Source organism: Haliaeetus albicilla, chromosome 14, assembly GCF_947461875.1.
Source record: "Haliaeetus albicilla chromosome 14, bHalAlb1.1, whole genome shotgun sequence".
NCBI classification, from domain to species: Eukaryota; Metazoa; Chordata; class Aves; order Accipitriformes; family Accipitridae; genus Haliaeetus; species Haliaeetus albicilla.
This window is the reverse complement of record NC_091496.1, coordinates 24,791,727-24,811,969: the sequence shown is the minus strand read 5'-3', so window position 1 is coordinate 24,811,969 and position 20,243 is coordinate 24,791,727. Positions and strand designations below refer to the sequence as shown.

The 20,243-nt window shown below is 44.5% G+C and overlaps 1 protein-coding gene across 8 annotated transcripts in view; it reads right to left on the bottom strand.

Annotated features, from left to right (window-relative positions):
- CADPS2 (calcium dependent secretion activator 2) overlaps window positions 1-5,141 on the bottom strand; it is a 323,617-nt gene extending 318,476 nt beyond the window's left edge. For 2 of the 8 annotated variants that reach the window (XM_069802016.1, XM_069802017.1), the window contains exon 1: window positions 4,634-5,141. In XM_069802016.1, the coding sequence (XP_069658117.1) occupies window positions 4,634-4,963 (330 nt within the window). In that variant the 5' untranslated portion in view covers window positions 4,964-5,141. The remainder of the gene's footprint in view (window positions 1-4,633) is intronic. The other 6 variants (XM_069802018.1, XM_069802019.1, XM_069802020.1 and 3 more) reach the window with 3 other exon arrangements.
- Between the last annotated feature and the right edge of the window lie 15,102 nt (window positions 5,142-20,243).

Genomic DNA, 20,243 nt, shown 5'->3' with positions numbered 1-20,243 from the left:
GGACAGAAGAGAAGAAACAGAAGGAAAACAGGCCATCATGTATTCAGGAAGTAAACTCATCTAGTTACGATTTCTACTCTGCAGAACTAACTCTACCACACCTTGAAAAATCACGCCATGCTTCAGTTCCACATCTCCAATATTAGCTTATTCTTCCTTCTCCACCACAAACCTACCAATAACCAAATTAAGACAGGATGTAATAGTAGGTCACTTACTAACTCTGAACAGTTAAAAAAGAGTATTTCTACCACATAATCGTACAGATTAAAAAAAGAAATGCAACCAGATTATAAAAGTATGCATTTCAGCAAAGTCGGGACTAAATTACATTGAATTTGGCACCCCGGTCGCAGAAGGCAAAGGCAGGGACTGGGAGCATGAAGAACTGCCCACCATAGGAGAAGCTCAGGTTCAAGACCACTTAAGGAACCTGAGGGTGCACAAGTCCATGGGACCTGATGAGATGCATCCGCAGGTCCTGAGGGAATGACCGGATGAAGTGGCTAAGCCACCATCCATGATATTTGAGAAGTCGTGGCAGTCTGGGGAAGTTCCCACTGACTGGAAAAGGGGAAACATAACCCCCATTTTTAAAAAGGGTAAAAACAAAGACCCAGGGAACTACAGGCCAGTCAGCCTCATCTCTGATTAACATCTTTGTCGGCGACGCAGACAGTGGGATCGCGTGCACTCTCAGCAAGTTTGCCAACGACACCAAGCTGCGTGGTGCAGTTGACATGCTGAAGGGAAGGGATGCCATCCAGAGGGACCTTGACAGGCTTGAGAGGTGGGACTGTGCGAACCTCGTGAAGTTCAATAAGGCCAAGTGCAAGGTCCTGCATATGGGTCAGGGCAATCCCAAGCACAAATACAGGCTGGGCAATGAGTGGACTGAGAGCAGCCCTGGGGAGAAGGACTTGGGGGTACTGGTTGACAAGAAACTCAACATGACCCAGCAATGTGCATTTGCAGCCCAGAAAGCCAACTGTATCCTGGGCTGCATCAAAAGAAGCGTGGCCAGCAGGTCAAGGGAGGTGATTCTCTCCCTCTGCTCCGCTCTGGTGAGACCCCACCTGCAGTACTGTGTTCAGCTCTGGGGCCCCCAACATAAGAAGGACATGGACCTCTTGGAGCGAGTCCAGAGGAGGGCCACGAAGATGATCAGAGGGCTGGAGCACCTCTCCTATGAAGACAGGCTGAGAGAGTTGGGGTTGTTCAGCCTGGAGAAGAGAAGGCTCCGGGGAGATCTTACAGCAGCCTTCCAGTACCTAAAGAGGGGCTACAGGAAAGATGGGGAGAGACTTTTTACAAGGACATGTAGTGATAGGACAAGGGGTAATGGCTTTAAACTGAGAGAGGGTAGATTTAGATTAGATGTAAGGAAGAAGTTCTTCACTGTGAGGGTGGTGAGGCACTGGAACAGGTTGCCCAGAGAGGCTGTGGATGTCCCCGCATCCCTGGAAGTGTCCCAGGCCAGGCTGGATGGGGCTTTGAGCAACCTGGTCTAGTGGAAGGTGTCCCTGCCAATGGCAGGGAGGTTGGAACTAGATGATCTTTAAGGTCCCTTCCAACCCAAACCATTCTAAGATTCTAAAAGCAAGTTAGCAGAGTTGATGGACTATGGTGAATTATGATAGTTCTTTTTTTTTCTTAAAGTTTGATTTCTTTTTTTTTTTTAATCAATCTTATCTATCACAATAGAGCTAAGCTAATTTTACTCAGTGAGAAGAAAGAAGGATGAGAAAGGACAACAAAGGAGTGAAACACTGCCTGCATTTAAAATTCTTTACGTTAATTAGTATAACTCAGTCCATTAAGTATGATGGTTTCAAGATACCATATAGTACATTTTAATCTGATACTGAAGCAAGAACATGAGAAGCCAGCCATATTGTAAACCATTTCCTTACTGATATTACAATGCAATTGAGGATATTTGATATGTGAATTCCATCTCATTCCCTTACTGGATAATATGTTCCACATTAAAAAAGAAGCAAACTGCATTCTGCAATATTTGCTCAGCAATATGCCAAATGAACTGGCAGAAAGAACAAATTACTTCTGCTCTCAAGCAGGGTGGATACTATTCTTAGGTTATCAGAAAGACTGCTGGTGCAAAAGCATACGAAGAGCACGCAAGCAGAGACAGGCAGACTGGGCTGGGAGCTGGAACCACATAGTATCATAGGTTCTGGTTCGAAACCATACCTTGGATCGCTTACGCACTGATGATGGACAGGGCGTGCGGTAGTTAGCTCCAGTTAAGTAACACAGGTAAGGAATCTCAGTCCAGCCCACCATGGACAGCCAGCCATATAACAGAAATCAGATGTGAAGCAAAAGAGCAAGAGATTAGGGGACAGTCTGCATCTGTATCATATCTTGGCGGTGGGAAAATTCACTCAGGAAATAAGACAGACTTTTACCCTATGGAATACGAGTCCAGCTATCACACATCCAAAAGCATCCTACTACAGGACACAGTGTAAGACAGGTGGTTGTACTCTCACTCCTAAGGCTGACATGGGGCCACTGTGCAGCACAGAGAGCAAAAATTAGAGCAGAAGAGAGAGCTCCTTCGTACGGCTCTCAGCAATCCTGAACTATCAAAGCAGGTTTTCTGGACTCTCAAAACTCAGGACTAGTTCTGCTACCCTATATTCAGTAATTCATTGGGTAACATATCAAATTGTCAAGTGAGACGAAGGATGTTTACGTGCATTTCGTTACTATTAGAGAGAGGTGCAACTCCTAGAAAGAATTTTTTTTGTGTGCTACATCTTATTTAAAAACGCTAGTTCCTGACCAGCAAAAGACAAATCATCCTTCTTCTGCAGCTAAATTCCTACGCATGACAAAAATCTCTTTCTACATATAGTAGTTAAACCAAAAGCCAGAGTTCACTTAAAAACAGTAATTAGCAAAAGTAACATTTAGTTTTAGGTATCAAGTCAATTCTGTCAATCAGCCAGTTCATTGCTCATACGTTAAACCCACAACTGTTGCATTTCTGTATTCACTGCACATCAGTAATCTCTCTTCATACATCTTATTAATAAAAATAATTAATACTGTAGTTATTTTTAAAACACAGTTCCTATAGTTAGTGACTGAGATCAGCAAGAACTGCTAAATGTTCAGTATCTTCTGCAGTTGATGGCCAAGAGTTGTACCTTGGAAGCTGATCAGGAAAATTTCATCAAGAGGAGGGCAATGCAGCACAGGAGCAGGCCACACAGTTGGGCTGTGGGATCTCAGCTCTGGAGGCTTCTGAGCCTCCTGCTTGAACCTAGACTGGTATCAACACTACATCAGGTCAGCTTGGGCTTTGTCCAGTGGGAAGTCACACTTAGATGACGTCCAGATGTCCCTTCAAAATATCATTTCTATGATGACTCTGGTTTGGGGTAAGGAGTCCTCAGTGGGGTGGTGAAAATTCTCATTTTGCCAGATTTTCTTTGGCTTCCTGTTTACAAGATGTCTTTACACAGGCTTCGCAGTTTAAGTATCTAACAATAAAAACAAAACGTTCTTCCAGAAATAATCTTCTTATGACCACCACGATAGCTTGTCAGGGAATTCACTAAGCACAAATTACCTACAGCAGGCATAATTCAGACACCCCAAAACATTTAGCACCGGACTTTATAAACCCTTAGAGGTATGGAAATACCAAGGTCATAAAAGGCCAAGTGGAACTGAATTCTTTTTTGTGTCCTGTCACTATCCCTCTGGAAAGTGATGTGGAAGGGGTTTTGGGGGGTTTCTTTTCTGTTTTGGAGTTAGTTTGTTCGTTTTACAGAACTGAAAGTAAAAAAAAGATACACGTATTTTTTTAGACCAAACACTTCCAAGAACTGAGCTTTTAAGCGGTTATCTGGAAACACAGCACCCTGTTTCAGAAGTTTAAGTATTCTACCTATTCAACAGCTCGAAAGTGACAGAGAACAGGCACCGTTACGGCATAAATACCCACCGCACACCTGCCGGTTCTCAGGAGCTCGCCTGTGCTGTACAAGACGCCGAGAATAATTTTGGCCAACCTTCACTAGAAGGCCGTTCCCATCACAAACACGTATGCTAACGGCTCCTCGGTGCAGAGGGGCCGCACTTCGTAATTAAGGAAACCAAACAGTCTTCTCGTTCGCCTCTGCAGGATGCCCGAATTCGCTCGAGTCGGTACAGGCGGCCAGAACGCCACTTGCAGAGGCACCCCCGGGGGCGTACCTCCACCCCTCGGGCAGCGCCGAGGAGCAGACTCGGCCCTTCCACCGCGCCGCGGCCCCGCCGCCCTCCGCGCCCCTCTCTCCCTGGCGCGGCCGCTTCCAGCGCCCTTCTAGAAACTCCAACGGACTTTACGCCTCTCGGCTGAGGGACCTCGAGGCGCAGGGGCCGGGCCGGAGAAGCCGCGCCGAAACCCAGCTTCGCGACGCCCTGCTGGCCCGCCGCTCCGCGCTGCCGGCGGGGGCCGGCGGCGGCTCCCCCCGCCCTGCCCGGGCGCCTGACCAAGCGCCCGCCTCAACCTGTTGCGGGCCGGAGCGCGGCGGCGGCGGCGGCGGCGGGGCGGCGCTCGCCGGCGGGCGGGCACGGGGTGGCGGGGCAGGGCAGGGGGCAGGCGGGGGCTCACCTTCTGCTGCCGGCGGGCCATGTCCGTGGGCTGCTTGGCGTTGAAGGGGTGCGCGATGCACCTGGCGACGAACACGTAGAGCTGCAGCCGGAGCCGCTTCTCCCGCTCCTCTCGCTGCAGGCGCTCCTGCTCCTCCCGGCCCTCGCTCAGCACCGAGGGGCTGGGGCTGGGGCTGGCCGCCCGCGCCGCGCCGGCCTCCCTGCCCCGCGGGTCCCGGGCCGGCGGCGGCAGCGAGCGCGGCGAGCCGCCGCCCGCCGCCACCAGCGCGTCCCGCCGCTCCTCTTCCAGCAGCTCATCGGACTCCTCCTCGCTGGAGGAAGGGTCCAGCATCGCGCTCGGCGGGCGCGCCCCGCGGCCGGGCGCGGAGCGAGGCGGGGAGCGGCGCGCACCTTCCCGGACACGTCGAGTTTACACACACAGACTGTTTCCGACCGGCGGCGGCCGCCGGGCGGGAGCGGAGGGGCGGGGAGGGGAGGCGGGGTTTGGGAAGGGGGTCGAGCCTGGGTTGCCGTGGGAATTGCTCCGAGCGGCTCCCGCCGGAGGCGGGGCCGCGGCCGGGCTGGCACCGCGGCCCGCCCCGGCGGGGAGCCGCGGCCCGCAGGTGGAGGGGGCCGGGGCCGGGGCCGGCCGCCCTGCTCCCCTGCTCCCAGCGACGAGGGCCCCTGCTGGCCGGGAAAGCCCCCGGCCGCCGCTCAGCAGCGCTGCGCCGCTCGGCCCCTGCCGGTCCTGGCGGCGGCTGGCCCGGCTGCGCCCTGCCCCGCGTCCCGGGCAGCGGGGCCGGCGTGCCAAACGCGCCCGCCGCTCAGACTCGCGGTGGGGGGGACGCCGTGCTGGGAGGGGAGACCGGTGGGCTGTGCCCCCCCACCCCCCCGCCCCCGACTTGGCTCGGCCCGGCCCGGCTGGCCGCCGACCCCCGGCTCGCTGGCAGCCTCTGCCGTGTAGTATGGGGGGAAATGAGAGGCGTCTCAAATGGCCCCCGAGAGAAAGAAGCCGCCGACACCGTGCCTTTCTGAGGTGGGGGGTGAGCTGATACTGAAGAGCGCGTTGCTCTTGCAGGGTACTTCTGGTGGGAGCCCGCCGGTAGTTCACAGCTCTCTGAAATTGTTGTTGCAGGCTCTCTGCGCATCCAGGCAGGTTCATATTCACAGTGGTTATCTTCACAGTTACGGCTGTGAGAAACATGAAAGCCTAGCACTGTCACTCTCTAAAATGAAATTAAAAAGGCTGCTTCACCATGTGAGAGCTAAATCTCTGGAGTCTGATTAGGGCCCCGTGGAAAGCTAGCCTTGGGGAGGGAAGGCACGTCAGATTTGTGTGGATCAACAAGTCCTCTTGCTCCCGACACACCCACGCACGATGGTGCCGGTACCAGGGAGGACATGGGAGCAAGGATTGAGGAAGGATCGGGGGTCGGGAGGACAAAGGCTGGAGGGACGGACTGTCTCGCAGGAAGGCAGTGTCCCTCTCTGCTCCTCTAAAGCAATGGCGGCTGAGGCTCTGCCCACACAGCTCTAGGCCCCGGCTCATCAGCAGTGGCAAGTTTTCAAACCCTTAATGGAAACTCGACAAACTCAGTAGGCCTGCCCAGTTCTCACTGTATGAGCTGGGCTGGGGTCAGCGTGATGAAAGGCTCTAGTCCATTACCAATATTTTGAAGTGCCCGGTCCTCCAGTAGAGGACTTAGGGAAGGATCTTTGAAGCCAGCAGTTATCTCCTGAGTGAAGCAGCTTTCAGAAGGCAAAATTACTCCTGCTGTGGGCAGCAGCTATGGGCTGGACGGCAGTATTAAGTGTTAGGAGTCTGATTTCTGGCTCTAGATCTCTACCAGGGGAATGAGGTGGAGTACTGAGGAAGACCCATGCTGACAAACACGCTGGCTTTCCTCAAAGTTTGGGTGCTAAGTGTAGCAGTCGTATAAAAATAGGTGGGTTATTTACATGGTTGGCTCATGTCCTTAACACTAACTGATACTAGTAGGCAAAATTTGTGAAATGCAGACAGGCAGTCAGGGAAAAGTATGAATGTCAACCTATCGAACATCTCTGGTCACATTTCCTTACTGCAGGAATTGCTAAGGCCAGTTCTCATGGGTACTACCATCACCAGTCACAGGTCAGTGCTTGTGTTCCCAGTGTATCACTGCAAGTAGTGCTAGTCCTGCAGCAGATTAAGAGATAGTTCCATAAAAAATATGGAACTGGTTACTGTAAACTACTTTTTCACTAAGAGCTATACAATGTGCACTCAGATTTGTGGGTGCCTTTTTGTAATAACTTGTTCTCATTCTAATGGCAAATAATAAAAATAGAGTAACACTATAAAAAACTAGATCCCAGCTCCCTCAGCCTCTCCATATAGATCACGTGCTCCAAGTCATTAATCACCTCCCTGACTTTTCACTTGCTCCAGTATGTCTATGTCCCTCATACTGCGGCGCCCAGGACTGGACCCAGCACTCCAGATGTGGCCTCACCAGTGCCGAGGAGAGGGGAAGGATCACACCCTGTGATGGTGCCTTTCTTGCCCCTCTCTGGGCTGATCTACGAACTCATGAAGTTTCGCTAGGCCTTAGCATAAGTGTAATGAGTCAGGCAGTTAAGTGTCCCTTGACCGTACCAGGAACTCTCACATGGCTAAGACAGGGAGTCATGCGGACAGTCTCAAGGACTCCCATGGCCTGGCAAAAACAACAAAAAAATGAAAGTAGAGATAACTAGTTCTCTCATAACAACATTGAGACATCCCAGTCCTCCACTGATAGCCTTGGAGCATTCCATATCTGAATCTTAAGTCATTCTCTGACAGCCCTGGAGTCATCCTTATCTGAATTGTAACTCACATGAAATGGTACCAGTACAGCTGGAATCCCATTAATTTGCTAATGACTAAAGCCAATCATCTCCCGAACCTACAAGCAGCAGTACTAAGGGAGACCCTTTGAGCTCTCCTGGACCACAGCGGGCTGCGACCAGCATCTCCCTCTGAGTGGGATGCCTCTCAGAGCTCGCAAACTTTCCTCTTTGTGAAGATCGGAGGTCTGTTACCAAAAGCCAACGAGACTTCAGCTGATACTCTCCGCTCCTCGAGACGCGACCCTTTGCCCGTTGAGAAAGATGTCGAAGCATTCAACATGAATATTTTCACTGAACTCGAGGGGAATTTTTAACAGGTATACCTCTTCTACTTGCTTATGTATATCTCTTAGTGCCTCTATGCATGTGTGTGTGTACTAACCTGAATATTCTATAGCAAGTGTACTACAAGTTATTGCTTTTCAAATCTATACTTAAATTACTGCCGTGAACTTTATTCAACTGTGAATGAATCTCAGGCTGTTATTATACTCACAATCCCTTTAGATATAAACCATTGACCAAGTCTGGGACTAGGAGTCAATCCAGCCGCACCTAGACTCCAACAGGAGTTTAGAAGGCAAGGGGGTCTTCTTTGAACCTCGTGACTCAACAGGTCTCCCTTACCCTTTTTACATTCCTGATCTCTGTACAAATCACGAGAAATCAATTCTAACTCAATTTTTCTTTGAATATTTCTCTTTTTTAGCTTATTGCACTTTCAGTCTCTGTATACCTAATTTTAGTCACATTCTAACTTAATTTTCCTGTGTGAATTTCACCCATGTTTTAAGTAATAGAGTGAACCTTGCCATTGAATTCTGTGAAGTCATGCTTTTCTATAAATTCCTATTGAACAATTTTTCTTTTGCTAATACCATTGGAAGTGATTCTTTAAGCGATCTAAACCACTCCTTTTCACAACACACCCTTGACCTGCTGGCAACACTCATCCCAGTGCAGCCCAAGAGGCTGTCGGCTTTCATTGCTGCAAGAATGCATTGCTGGCTCGTGTTCTGGTTGGTGTCGACCAGGTCCTAAATCTCTCTGCAAAGCTCCTTTCCTGTCAGTCAGTCCCCAGCCTCTCCTGGTGCATAGGGGTTTTCATCCTCAGGTGCAGGACTTTGCAATTCCCTTTTTTTGGACTTCTTGAGATTCCTGTTTGCCATTTTCTCCAGCCTGTCAAGGTGCCTCTGAACAATCACACAACCGTGTGGTGTATCAGCCATTCCCCCCAAATTCATGGTGTCTGCGAACTGTCAGAGGGTGTGCTCTGTCCCATCGTCCACGTCATTAACGGAGATGTTAAATGGTATTGGTGCCAGTATCAATCCTTGGGTACACCACTAGTGACTGGCCTCCAGGTGATCTCTGTGCCACTGATCACAACCCTCTGGGCCAGACAGTTCAGTTTCCACTACACTTCACTGCCCACTTATCTAGCCTGCACTTCATCAATTTGTCTATGGGAGACTCTGTTGAAAGCCTGGCTGAAGTCAAGATAAGTGATATCCACTGCTCTCCCCTCATCCACCAAGCCTGTCATTTGGTCATAGAAGCCTATCAGGTTGGTCAGGCATGATTTCTCCTCCATAGATCCATGCTGGCTACTCACAGTGACTTTCTCGCTTGGAATGTGTTTGGAAATAGTTTCCAGGATTATTTGCTCCATCACCTTCCCTGAGGCTAACTGGCCCATCGTTCTTTTTTCTTACCTTTACTGAAGACAGGAGTGCTATTTGCTTTCTTCCACCACTTAAAACATCCATTCAAAATGTCTTCCCTAGAGCTGCATGCAGAGGACCTCTAGCAAGGCAGCAAAAGTCTTGCACTTTGCTTTCAGGCCTCATCTTTTCCCACTGTATGTCCTTATTTGGGGAAAAAGATAAAAACAAGAACAATTTAGATCTTGTTTTCTATCAGACCAGACTGAAAATAGAATGTTCTCAACTTGGAATTGACTGCATTGATAAAATGAATTGACAATATCTATCAGCATATCTAACAGCTTAGGATGAACACTCTTATCTTTTGCAGCTACTTTTAACAAAACACTTTATTTGGCATTGTGTGTTTCCATTCTGTAAAGCTACTCTCATCTAACATTATTTGAGTTTTTGGTTCTGATTGCTTGTTGGTTCCTAGTGCTATTTTTTTGTCTGGTGCATTTAAATGTAGAGTATCTTCTTCTATGTTTTAAACATTTCTGCAGAGCACAAAAGCCACCCTTCCTGAATCCCCTTTGTCTACTTTACTGATAGTGCTACCATGAAACATAGGTGGTATCAGTCTTGTAAGAATCAGTCAGAACTTGTCCCTGAATTCCTCAGATGCTTGTGTTCAAATGCTGCTGAGCCGGTTAAGTACACAAATGTCAATGCAGAATGTTTATGTTCAAATACCTATAAGCTCAAAAAATCCAACCACAACAATGAAAAGTTGTTCATTAGTTCTCATTAAGATAATCTAACCAAACCCATTTTATTTGTACTTTGTCTTCACTTTGTCCAACCTCAGCACAGATTTATTTACAGTTGCATTCATTCATTCAAGTGCAATTTTTTCTGCCTAGATGTTATATTTTGCCTAATTTAGTTTGTAGAGCATATTTATTTTAACAAAATGGTGTTAAGAACTGGACTATTATTTTTTATATGGCAATGAAATGAGGATTTTGTCAATAAAGCTTGCTTTTGGGGGGATAAAAGAAGCAGTAAAAACAGTGGTGAAAAACTCAGTTTTGAACTGATCTAAGATTTTTATTTCAAGATGCAGATAAAAATTTTTAGCTATGTTTACAAATCCTTCATTTGGGAAAATATGTGGCTAAAAATAAGGTGTATAAGAATATATTTATGGTCAGTAAAGATTTCCTATTATAGAATCAGTGTCTTGTAATTCACTTATAAACTGTCTTTTGGTCATAAAATTCATTATTATTTTGAGGCTCAGTAGTTCACAGTAATGAGTTTTAGCTTCATGCAGCTCATTGTCAGTTTAGACGCACTATTTTTCCCTAATGCTTTGGATTACCAAATCATGTGATTAAACAAGAATCTCAGTTTATGTTATTTGTAAGCAGGTCCTGGCCAAAGCCAGACCTGACAGTGATGTTTCTAGGGTGCTTTGTAATTGCATTATCATGGGAATATACTACCCCAGGCAGCACTGAGTGGTGGGTGAAGTACTGCCTCTCCCTTTGCCTTACCTGTTGTGACCACCTTTGTCTGTATACCATGAACTTGTCAAAAAAAACTTGAAAGCATGAAAGAATACTGCCACAAAATTACAAAACTTAAAAGTAAAGTAGAAGAAATAACCACATTTTTGTGATTATTTTTTAAATAATATGATGGTGAAGCTGAGCATGTATTGCTTTTGTGGCCTGGCTTACAGTTTCTGAAGTCACCTGACTATTGACACTTGTCAATTGATATGTATGAGGTTTTGCCCAGGGAAGAATAAATAATGGAGATGCTGTATGGGCGTGTGGAATCGGTAATGTGGTTTTACAATCCACCTGGAAGCATATAAGTTTGAAAGTGCAAAAGAGCTTGCATTCTTTTCGTGATGAGCAGTGTCCAATAGATCTTCATAATGACAAATTTGTCAGCATTCCTGTGCTACCAGTGTGCAGTGCTCAGCTCTGTGGTGTGAGAGAAGTTTGTGCATAGCTCATATATTTCCCAGTCCTCCAGCTTTTCCATGCAGCAGATTATTTTATTCCTTTGTGAAGAGTTTGCAGGAGGTGGCTAGAAATTCTGGAGATTTCATTTCTGGGATATAAATTCATTTCAGGATGCATTTCTTCCAGAGGCATGTCAGATGGTACCTCTCCATTAACTTCAGGTATTGTGGGCAGATTCAAGTATTTGGATGAGAATTTTTAGAAAGAAACCAGTAACTAACATTGTGGTGTTGGCCACACCTACAATGGGTTTGGCAGTAGTAACTAAGTGTTGCAATGAACCGAGCTCTTCAGCTTGTATTGACAAACAAAGCTTTCCCTGAAAACCAGGCTTGCCACCTATTTACTTCATAATGGGTCTCACTATAGCACTATAGAGGTGGTGGAACTCTCTGTGTAAATATTCACACAGCTTTTTTCTGATGCCTGAAAAGATGGGATTTGGTTTTTTGGTCCTCTCAACCACGCAAACAAGTGGCAGAGCATTCACAGGCTTAGAAGATGGAGAAGACGTTACATCATGGTTTTGTTGCGCTCTTGCAGCCATCATCATGCTGTTACTCTGCTGCAAAGTCTTTCTTGTCCACCACAAGCTCTTGCATTTGCAGGCAATGATGGAATATATTATTCTCCTCCTACTTAAAACAAATGCCTTTGCTCCACTGATCTATATCAGAATTGCAGAGCTTAGGAAAGCGTTACTCTCAAACTATTCCATTTGATTTGACTCCCTAAGAGTAATCATTGAACAAAATGGCCTTTATGTCCTGATATTTTCTTTTGGCATGCTGGAACTGGATGCCAGTGTTCATGAGCTAGATAGGTCTCAGACAAGAGCATAGGGAGGACTAAAAAGCATCCACATGCTTAATTCCTAACTAGCTTTTCTAGTCCTTAGGAGAAATTCCCATCCTCTGCCCAGGTGAGTCCCCAGGGACAGCTGACCAGGGCAAGTGGTGTCAATAGCTGATCCATATAAAGAAAAAAACTAAGTTAGATCCAAGTATTTCCACATGTAGTTTCCAGTTTTGTAGCTCAGGTTTAGTTCATGCATATGTATGTAAAGGTACAGAAATATATGAGAAAATGCTAATCATATGTCCTGCTCTAACATTTTGGAGGCACTGCATTACTGACAAACTGTGCAGCATCAATGTAATGAGCAGGTTATTGCTAAGAGGCCAGATTAAATTTATGTCACACCATCACTTAGTACTAAAAGCTATTCTAAAAAATGGAGATTTTTTAATTAATTTGATTCAGGGTAGCCTTGTGTCTGAAATGTAGTGTTGTTCTCCACACCTTAAGCTCAAGTAGTTAAGGCAACCTGATTTTGCAGTGTGGAGTTGAAAAAGTGACATTAATATCACCTTTAAAATTCTAAAGAAATATCCAAATCCATTTTTCTTAAAGGAACGTTTCTACCCACAAGAAACCTCTCTACCCTGCAACCTGTCTTTATTGGTGAAGGACGTTAGGACCATATACACCACAGAATCTATTGTCCTGTTAGCTTAATAATGCCAGCAGAAATCTTAGAATTAGTCTTGTTATAGGTTAATGAACTTCTGAATTAGCAACATCAAGAAATGTACAGAGCCATAAAGTAGCTGTTGTTTAGCCATAATACATTAATACTTTCATGTGGTTGTTATCATAAACACACAGGTAGTGTTATTTTTACTAGGGATTGTTAGTGCTTTCTAAAATACTTGGTTTCTCAGCAAGCCCAGATGCCACAAAACTTGCTGATGTGTGCGGAGTGGAGTCTTGTGAGCAGTGCAGTGTAATGTGGTATCTCTTACAGGATGATAACAGTGCTGCACGTGCAACACTGCCAGGCATTGCTAGTGAGTTCCAGTGGATCCTGTCACGTCTCCGGAGGAATGTGCTTGCTTAAGCCCTGTTCAGGTCTATAAACAATAATAGAAAGTAGGCTTGGAAAGGATCTTAAGAAGTTATTAGGATTGTACTTCTGCTCCCAAATAAGATCTGCTACACCTCACTCATTTGTGACTGATTCTTGTCTCACCTTATTCTCAGTACCTTCCAGTATTTCATCTCCCTGGCCAAACAGTTCCAACACTGAACTACTTTTCCATTCGGAAAGCTTGTCTTAATGTTACCCTAAGCCTCCCATTGTGGAAACTTGTGCCATGCATGGGAGCATGCAGCCTATCCTCTGTTACTGCTGCTTGAAAGATCCCAAACCCCATCCCTGCATGCCCTGCACTGTGTTTTCTCAATTCCTGGGCATGCAGGAGGACAAAAGCTCTTTGCCTCCACTCCCTTTCCTACAGGAGCTGTTCTGCTCAGTCTAGACAAGGGCAGACCTTAAGAGCTTTCCCTCTGTTGGAGAGAAAGACCCTGAAGGGAATGTCTCTGGGTGCAAGAGGGGCTCATCTGGAAAAAAAAAAAAAATTATGTCCATCTTTTTATGCTGAAGAGAAAAGGCACTTGCAAATGGGGCCTGACCTGGTTCTCCATCTGATACCAGGGCATGGAGAAGGAGGCACAGGCTGGGTTGTCAGGGAGGCAAGCGGAGGTCAGGCATGCACCGAGCCAGGCCCCATCCGTCTTCCAGGAGCTGCTGCCGGGTGTGCTCCTGCTGAGGACTCGTGGCTGGTTTTTGGCTGGAGCAGAGGAGACCAAGTGGCTCATTCTTCTGCTCCCTTCAGCATTGCCTTGGAGCTTGGTCCTAGTCCTGCAGAGAGGAGGACAGGAACGAGAGGGGACAGTGACTGGGAGATGCCGGGGGGAAGAGCAAGACAAGGAGTTTTCAGCCTCTTGCCAGCAATGAGCTCGGAGCCACTGAGTTCTACACCATGTCCCTGAGCAATTTAAACCTTTTAGTCTTGTCTGTCTGCAGCGAACATGGAAACCAGTTTATCCCCTTCCTATTTATAAAAGGTTTTTGTATAAAAAGGAATTCTCTCCCTCCTGCTCAGCTTTCTGTGGGCTACACGATCCCTCAGTCTTTCTCTGTAGGCAATGGGTGCAAATTCTGATTATCCCTGTTTCTGCCCAATTGAAGTACACTTTTCCTGAAGTGGCACTCTCAAAGGTAAGCCAGCCTTACCACATCATGCTGAACAGACAGAATACTTTATCAGCTTACATATGACCGTCCTTTTAATACTTCCACTGGCAGAGCTGCCTTTTTTCCCCTAACACTATGAGGTGAGCAGCCACCGATGTCATTCTGCTTGTGTTAGAAATATGGTCCCGCTCTCTAGTCAAAGCAGGGATGTTGTGCAGTGCTATTGCCGGTGAGAACGGCTCTGTGGTCATGAGAGGAGAATGGGTGAGGTGGGGAGAACAATAACGGGGATGCAGGAGGGGCTCAGCCTTTCCAAATCCTCCTACTCTCACCACGCAAGCCCACAGTTTTGCATACCGGCCACTTAAAAAATATTTTGATGTCATTATTTTCCTGTTAATTTTGTTTCATGTGTGAGCTCAGATTCCTGGCTGTGTACATAAGTGATTAATTAACTAAAAATGCAGCTTCTGTGGAATCTTGCCAGGAACCAGGCCTGTAACTGAATAGTGCGATGGATAACTGCTTGCATAGTTCAGAGAGATCCTTTCTTGTTTGTTCTAAACTCTGGACTTCAGTCTCAGTCTAGTCACCTGCAATGAATTTGTCCTCCTTTAAGGTGTATGTTGGATTTCAGGTGGATTGAGAACATCCTTTTCATATCTTCCATTCCATTTGTTATGGAAATGAAATGTCATTTAACACAGCCCTATTCTGCACCGCACTGACCGATGAGTGGAGAATCAACCTTATGGAAAAGAAAACAGATTAACTTTAAGCATCGATGCCCTAATGTCTAGAAAACCAGCCAGAGTCAATGTTTGTTTGTCAAATTCTGAATAATGAAAAAAATGGTACAGAGGTTCATTAACTGATATTCTAAATGATTCGTGTAAAGGAAATATTCCTAGATGGCAAAACAAGACTAGCTGTTTAATCAAACCATTCCACTAGGAAGATGAGAGCGTTTGGAAATTTCTTCAAGAGTTTGAAATGGCAACAAGAGAACCTTGTGGTTATGACCAGGTCTTCCCACCGCATGCAAGGAAACTAGCTTGGTTCAAACCATTATGGAGTGATATATGGTAATTTTCTGTTTCGTGATGAAGGGAGTGTTTGAACACATTGGCAGACCTTTTAACAGCATATGGTCAAAACAAAAAGAATCCCTCCTGTCATGGTTGAAATCTGCATTCTGAATACTCGGACAGTCAAAATCTGCTCAGATGCCTATGTATGAGCTTGAATTTGACATATTTTCTTCTAGAAGAATTCCTTGCAAACAGCTTATGTACTTGATTGCGCAGAAAAATGTTGTAGAGAATACAGATAGAGGCAGCTGTACTGAATAAACCCAAAGGCTGTGCTCTGGGAAGGGCAGAAAGCTCATCACTGTGATTAAGCTTCTTTGAAAAGCCTTCTAATCGTACCCAGTTGTCCATGTTTTGAATGTAAATCCTGATAAGTTAGGACTGGATTCAAAGTCAACTGATGACAGAAATAACCCCTTTTTTCTCTTCAGTGGGCTTTTCTCCATTTGTTTTCCAAAGGCTCCTAAACTCTGCCCTGCATTTGAACTTGAATGAAGTTGCTAGTTGGGTATGCTCGAACATAATCATTTTTAAACCAGGGATAAGAGAAGTCTTGTTAGTGTCTGGATTTATCATTTAGTAAACCTTCTTATAGCCTTTCTGAAGGGGGATATTTTTAGACTTAGCAAGCTGGAACCATTTTTTATCACTCATTTTTTTAATTACTATTCCATGGCTAGACTTGAATCAAATATTTCTTTAGGTTTTATTTTGAACCAGCCCAGTAATTTAAACTATGTAAGTGGAAGTGACATTGCACTCTTTTCTCTGCATCACCATGTGAAAATTTTCTGCTTTCTCATGCTCTCAGGCTCTTGGTCTTCTAACGTGATGCCTTGGGTTAGCTGAAGGTCTGATTTCAATATAGTTGTTTTAGTACAGTTTCAGTGCAGATTTAATACAGTTCAGTTTGTTCCTCACAGGTGACCTGACTATTCCTTTTTCCTAGAATTTTTTGGTTACAACATGAAGTTGCATTATTCATGCAATTTGCTGCAATCTTAATGGTATCTGGGTATGTTATCTTTAACTGCAGTTAGTATATTGAGTGAGAATTCAGCTTTCATATTCCCCCCCCCGCCCCTAAAAACCCCTGCCCTTCCGCTTGTGGAGGGAAGTTGAAGTGGCTGGGCTCTAATGGCTTGTCAAAAAGGAGGTGGTTAAAAAGAATGCAATGTGAGTCTGGCTTTTTCCAGATATAATGATTTTAAAGGCAATATTATTATTTGGGATCCTGGATTCCTGAGAACTTGGGCTTGGTACTATTGCATTTGGCTGTATGCATCTTTTTATAGTGTCACATTGGCTCTTCAGTATTCTGTCATCTTTCCACTGTCATTACTGGAGCTGTGTTTGTAGTGTCCTGGTGACTCTGTCAGGGAGGATGTCATAAATTCACTCTTCTTATCATTCAAGACAGGCAAGATTTTGATTTATATCTTGAATGAAGCTCTGACGTGATTTTTCTGGAATTACCAACTTTCTGTCTGGCAGTAAGGTGAAAGGAGAGCTGGAAACATTTGCCAGATAAATAATTCTTGCATTTGCTTTTAAAGTAAGGACATATGTAAGAGCAAAGGTAATATTTTATTTTCCTTTTTTGCATTTTTTCATACATATAGTAGATATTTTAAGTAAAGTGGGCATTTCCCAAATACATTTTTCAATTAATTCAAGTGTTTTAATTTAATTCTACTTTTTTTACAAAAACTATTTTTAAGAGAGTAGAGCCCTAGATTAAAACATGTGCTTCAATACAAGTTTATTGAAATATATTGGACTTAACAGTAGCTAATACAAGCAGAAGGTGACACACTTTCTTCATATTGAATGTGTTTAAATATTTGTGTTAAACTAATTCCAAAGGCAAACAACAAATATAAATATAATTTCTTTTTGCTGTCCTGCATCTTGCAATCAGTGCTTTGGATTACAGCCTTTGTGGATGGTTGCTAAATCATGGCATGAGATTAGTGTTAAATGGAAAGTTAGCAAAATGAAATGGCAGGAATTATGCCAAATTCACCTGCCATTCCTTGCTACTAGGTTTTGCAACTGGGTTTTTGATCTCCAGCACCACCTGCCTGATCACCTGGTGAAGGTGTGATCTTAGAGTTTTGATGTGATGCCTCAACACTGTTATCCGTTATCAGGATACTGCACTGGCTGTCCATTGGTTTCTAGTGGAGTTTAAGATGTTTGTTGTAAATCACAAAGCTGTAAGTGGCCTGAAATAGGCCAGTGCGGGAGAAGCCAGCAACATGCTCTTAATGGCCTAAGACAAAGAAAACCTTTCTCCTTCTATGCCACTCAGTGGTGACATTTCAGGAAGGCTGCAAGGATGTAGTCTAATGGGATTTTTGGATGCTGTGCTTCCTAAAGAAACAAAATCCCGGACATAAGTTATTCTAGAAATCAATTAATGTTTCAAAGCTCCTAGGATTTCACTGTATGTACTTTATTGTTACTGAATCACCAGGGTGCCTAGTATTTAAGGTTGTATTTTAGATATAATAAAACATAATTGATAACAATAATGTAATTTAAAATGTTTGTGTATGATACACACAGAGACATACATTCTACATATGCCTTTTCCACTATTCAGGAGGGTACTTCATTTTACGTGTAAACTTAGCCCTAATCAAGCAAGTACCTACAAAACTTTAAGATTGTTGAGTTTAATGAGAATAAAACCTAGATTTACAATCAAACACATACTTACATGGGTTCCCAAAGAGGCATTTTCTTTTTTTTAGGGGATAAAATATCCTTTCCTTATAATCAGATCTGCATTAGTAGGGGGAGTCAGGGTTTGCATACAAGGTCACTGTTGATGAGTTGGACATTCAGTGGTCTCACAATGCTTTATATAATACTTTAACAAACAAAGCATTAAACTCAGCTAATGCTTTGCTTGCCAGGTGAGAAAGAGCAAAAAGAAATTGAATTTGTTTAATTTTTTGTAATGCTGTTGGAAGCAAAAAAGGTAGGGTCTGGGTCTTACTTACACAAAAGATTCTTTATGACATTTATGCCTAAAAATGCATGAAATGAGAGTGAACATTTAGACCTCCTTTAATTACAAGATCCCTTAAATAGTGGGGAGTTTAACTGGAAAATAGGATTGCCAGTCCTTGCTATCATAATGTGTTGGGTTTTTTTTTCTGGAGCTTCTGGAATCACCAAAATAGGAATGAACTGTCATGGAAGGAAAACTGAAAAAGATAGTAATATTTAAAATTGCAGAGAAAATCTTGAAAATATGACCCTACTTCATCTTAATGGCCCAGAAGCCAAGAGACAAATAAAATGAGATTTAAATGAATTTTTAAATATCATGATTGAGAAATGAATCTCAAGTATTTTGAGACCTCTTACATGAAATTTTAGTACTTATTGGAAGCTGTGATAATAGAATATGGGGAATATTCAGCATCCTGATCATAGACTTTGTAGTTAAATGGAAAATTTGCTGAAGTGAGTGTGTCAGAACAATGTCCTTTCCCATTCCCAGAGCTCATTCTGACTTTTCACATATATAGAAGGTGCACAGTGATAGATAATTCTGCCAGGCTATGTTTTGTTGGCAAAGAAACATTTTTGCCAGCAGAGAAGCAGTTGCACTCACTAATCTATACAGAAATATCCATAAGATGGTGCTGTATCTTAAATCTGACCAGAGTCATTTGCATTGAAAAATAAGAAGTATGTTGCAATTGTAGCTTAGAGCTCTTGTTATAAGCTGAGTACTGGTAACAATTTCTTTGGCAGGCATATTGCAAATGTTAGTTTCCAGTCACTTCAATATGTTAATTTACGTGTATTAAAATATTAGTCACAGCATCTTTGTTCAAGCCTGAAAAATGTAAAACCAGCTGAAAGGTAGTGTCAGTGGCGTTCGGGATATGAGCTGCCAGTAGCTTGCTTTCACAACCGAGTTTCATTCTGTCCTTTTTTGCTAAAGGCAAGTGATGGTCCAAGGACCCCTCCAGACATGGATTTAATGGAAAGAGACAAAACGGTGCACTGGGGGTTCTATTTAAAGGGGTAAGATGAGTGATAATGGCCAAATCTGGCCAGCAAATGAAAAGATTGTGGGAGAAATGAATCTGAGACATTACAACCGCCCACACAGGCAGCAAGAGCAGAAATTTCATGTGCAGCCAACACAGAGTATTGCAGGATTTTGGTGAGAACAATGGTGTCAAATGGAGGACTGGCTGGAGAGCAACCAATTACAGCAGTATCCTGCTGGAGCCTGGGCAGTGGATTATAGCTCAGTAATCGCCTTCCCCCACATCTCATGGCTGGAGTAACGCACAGCCAGGGCTGAGCTGCCTGTGGTGCCGTGGCTCTCAGCCCAAGCCTGCCAATTTGCCGACAGGAGGAGGGAAAAGAGACTGCCAGAGAGGGAAAAGGGTGTCACATCTGCCGAGGTCCCTGCAGTTCCACATGTATTTCAGCTAGAAGGCTACAATCCTCCAAAGACCTTGTTGCACTGCGAATTTTGCCTGCATGAATCATTCAGGTTTTCCCATACATTTTTCTCCCTGCTTGTTTCTCTGAAGGGGTGAGATGACAAGAGGAACCAATCAGCTGATAAATCTCTGGTTCTCAATATAATTTATTTCAGTTATGCATTTACTTCTGGAGTTATTTCTACATAGTCTGAGTCAGTTTTTCTCCTTGAAAACAAGAGTCAGGGAAGACACAATATGCAAAATGGCTAATGCAGAAGGAGAGGAAGAAGGAAAGATGGGTTCGGTGCAGCATCATGCTGTAGGCAGTAAGGAAAAAAGCAAATGGCAGATGAATCATCCATGGTCAAGGGAGAGGGAGAGCACTTAGTGTCAGCAGTGCACCTGAGCTGAACCAGGCTAGACCAGGAGATGGCATACACCAGTAAGAGACTCATAACATCTTCTATCTGTTTTTG